This window comes from Pollachius pollachius (assembly GCF_949987615.1).
Source record: "Pollachius pollachius genome assembly, chromosome: 5".
Classification (NCBI taxonomy): domain Eukaryota; kingdom Metazoa; phylum Chordata; class Actinopteri; order Gadiformes; family Gadidae; genus Pollachius; species Pollachius pollachius.
In genome coordinates, this window is record NC_136938.1 from 26,747,352 (window position 1) to 26,750,578 (window position 3,227).

The 3,227-nt window shown below is 47.4% G+C and overlaps 1 protein-coding gene across 1 annotated transcript in view; it reads right to left on the reverse strand.

Moving 5' to 3' along the window:
* The window catches only part of LOC307076147 (C-Jun-amino-terminal kinase-interacting protein 1-like), a gene marked incomplete at its 5' end in the record, with an annotated part of 26,757 nt that overhangs the window by 13,832 nt on the left and 9,698 nt on the right, over positions 1-3,227 (reverse strand). The window contains 2 exon segments of the mRNA XM_079737031.1: positions 214-279; positions 281-497. Of these exon segments, the coding sequence (XP_079593157.1) occupies positions 214-279; positions 281-497 (283 nt within the window).

Genomic DNA, 3,227 nt, shown 5'->3' on the forward strand with positions numbered 1-3,227 from the left:
ACATGCGTCCATCCTGTGCGATGTGACGTGCATGTGAATGACTGATGTCTGGTGTCCCATGCCTCAGCCCCATTGGTCCAGCCTCTCCCTCTTTACGGTTAAATCAATGACCACAGCACTCAGCCATCCCAAACGGAGGTGAAAGATGCTCTAGGGGGATGGATGACCCCGGGGTGGGAGAGGAAGACGATGGTGAGGAGGGGGGGGACTCACCTGAGTGCGCGGCACGATGGGGAAGAGGTTAAGGGTCGTGGGTCTCTTGGGTCGGTAGGTGTCCAATGGTAACAGGTGCGGCGGAGTCCTTGGTCGCCGCGGTCGGGGTTGCCACGGCCGACACCTTGGAGGATTCCGTGTCGCCGCGGTAACCGTCGGCCCCGTCGATGAGCTCCAAATGCAGCATCTCCGCCTGGAGGTGGCCCACGGCGCCTAGCTCCGCCCTCCCCGACATGCTACTGGTTCCCCGGCGCATGTGACCCTGCAGGGATTGGAGCACACGGCTGTCCGTCAGCGGGGGTTGAAACGAAAACAAAACCGGTGTCAGGACGAAACACAGAGAGAGACGGAGAGCGAGAAGAGAGACGAGATGGAGAGCACAACGAGAGAAGGCACGGCGAGAGGAAGGAGGAGGGTGATGGCATGAGCGGATAGAGCTGCGGCCAATTAGAGGGCTGCTCTGCCCAGAAGGACACTCTCACATGTGAGGCTAAGCTGCTTAGACAGAGAGAGACAGAGAGAGAGAGAGAGAGAGAGACAGAGAGAGAGAGAGAGAGAGAGAGACAGAGACAGAGAGAGAGAGAGAGAGAGAGAGAGAGAGAGAGAGAGAGAGATAGAGAGAGAGAGAGACAGAGAGAGAGAGAGAGAGAGAGAGAGAGAGAGAGACAGAGAGAGAGAGAGAGAGAGAGAGAGATAGAGAGAGATAGAGAGAGATAGAGAGAGAGAGAGAGAGAGAGAGAGACAGAGAGGGATAGAGAGAGAGAGAGACAGAGAGAGAGAGAGAGAGAGAGAGAGAGAGAGATAGAGAGAGAGAGAGACAGAGAGAGAGAGAGATATATCTGTATGTTATGTTATATTGTTACAGGTTGATATATGTACATATTGTTCTGACGTTCCATATTGTTATTATCGTAATATTTGTAATGCTTTGGCAACACTGTTTGGACTACCAATAGTCATGCCAATAAAGCTTTTTTGAATTGAATTGAATTGAATTGAGAGAGAGAGAGAGAGAGAGAGACAGAGAGAGAGAGAGAGAGAGAGAGAGATAGAGAGAGATAGAGAGAGATAGAGAGAGAGAGAGAGAGAGAGACAGAGAGAGATAGAGAGAGAGAGAGAGAGAGAGACAGAGAGAGATAGAGAGAGATAGGACAGCATGATTTAAAATGAGAAAATGGGAACAGCATTGAATGATCTCTATTTCCAGATCAAGTATGAGTCAGACAAAAAGTCCATACTTCCTAGATTCTATAAAAACCTTGGTAAAGACCGGCCCCTCCCACACACCCACATATCACACACACACACACAGCACACACACAACACACACACACACACAAACACACGCGCACACACACACACACACACACACACACACACACACACACACACCCAGAATGACAAATCCCTCTCTTTATCGAATCTTGAATGAAATGGAGAACGAACAAGACAGGCCTCACAAGTAAAGATGCCATCAAGACCCTGAAGAAGCCCCAGAAATGCAAAGACTGACACGCCTGCACACCTTGTGGAGGAGGATGCATCGTTTAGGGATTCCAATAACACTGTAACAATAGAGTCCTTTTGAAACCAACCCGACTGTGTGCCTTAAGACAACAATGCTGTGTGTTGATCTACAACAGATACAAACAGTAGGGGAGCTAGGAAGGGATTCCTCACCATGGTGTGTTGCTGGCACTGCATTAGTATGTAGTGCACATGAATCACACTCATTACACAGTCCCAGGTCTCTCTCTCTTTCTCGCTCGCCCACCACCATCGTTCTGCCTTGGCCCAGCTACACCGTCTCTCTCTCTCTCTCTCTCTCTCTCTCTCTCTCTCTCTCGCTCTCTCTCTCTCTTTCTATGTGTCTTTCTTTCTGCCGTGTTTTAGGAGCCAATGCATACTAAATACAAACATATAGCAAAAGATCATGTAGTTTTGATCTGTCCATATAGTAAGTGTATATATTTATACAGCAAGTATATATATGTATATATATATATATATATATATATATATATATATATATATATATATATATATATATATATATATATATATATATATATATACATATGTATATAGTGCCAAAATGTGTAATGGTTCAGTGTTTGAATGTGATTACCCTCATTGTTTTCATTTTCTAGGGAATTGGGTCAACCCAGAAATTCACCAGAGCATCTAAACCCAGTAACCAAAACCAATGTGTTTCATTACAGTAAGATTAACATCACAACTATCAGGTTAGTAAGGTTTGCAGCATCACCTGTTCATAGCGATTCAGACGTGTGTGTGTGCGTGTGTGTGTGTGTGTGTGTGTGCCAGTGTGGATTATAATCACAGCTAAAAATGCAAGACAGGACAAACATAAATCCTTGTTTCTTAGCACTTCCAATAGCACGCATTGAAGTCACAATGCATAAAAGGATCAATCCACAACACAAACACCAGCATCTTGATGGAATAGTCAATTTCGGGAACCATGAAAACTTCCCTAAGGAATCATAATGTAATATCCCCGCATCAGACCTCAATTCTGCACCCTTTCAAATCGGTTCCCCAGCATCCACCCATCCATCATCCACGTGCTTCTCCTTTCCTCCCTCACCACGAGCACCAACACCTGATCCCGGTGACGGCAGTGCTCTGACTCACACGCCGTCCTCCACCCCTCCTTGTACCGGCGACGCCCAGCACACCCTACCTCACTCAGGACCACAGTGACCCCGGATTCACGTCCGTCACGTGTCCGACACTCGTCGAGCACTCATCACGTCGGACGCACTATAGGAGCATAACAAATGATAAGAAAATTATCATTTTTGAATCCATAATCCATTCATCGTCCTGCCATCAGCTCTCCGGTTCCCACCCCCCCCCCCCCACCCCCCCGCTCTCACCTCTTCACCTGCTTGAGATGGATAGCTCCTAAGGTGGTGGATCCTGAGGCAGCAACTAATTCTGTATGACCTCAATTAGGCCGTGGCTCCTTTAAGAGACAGAGGAAGGGA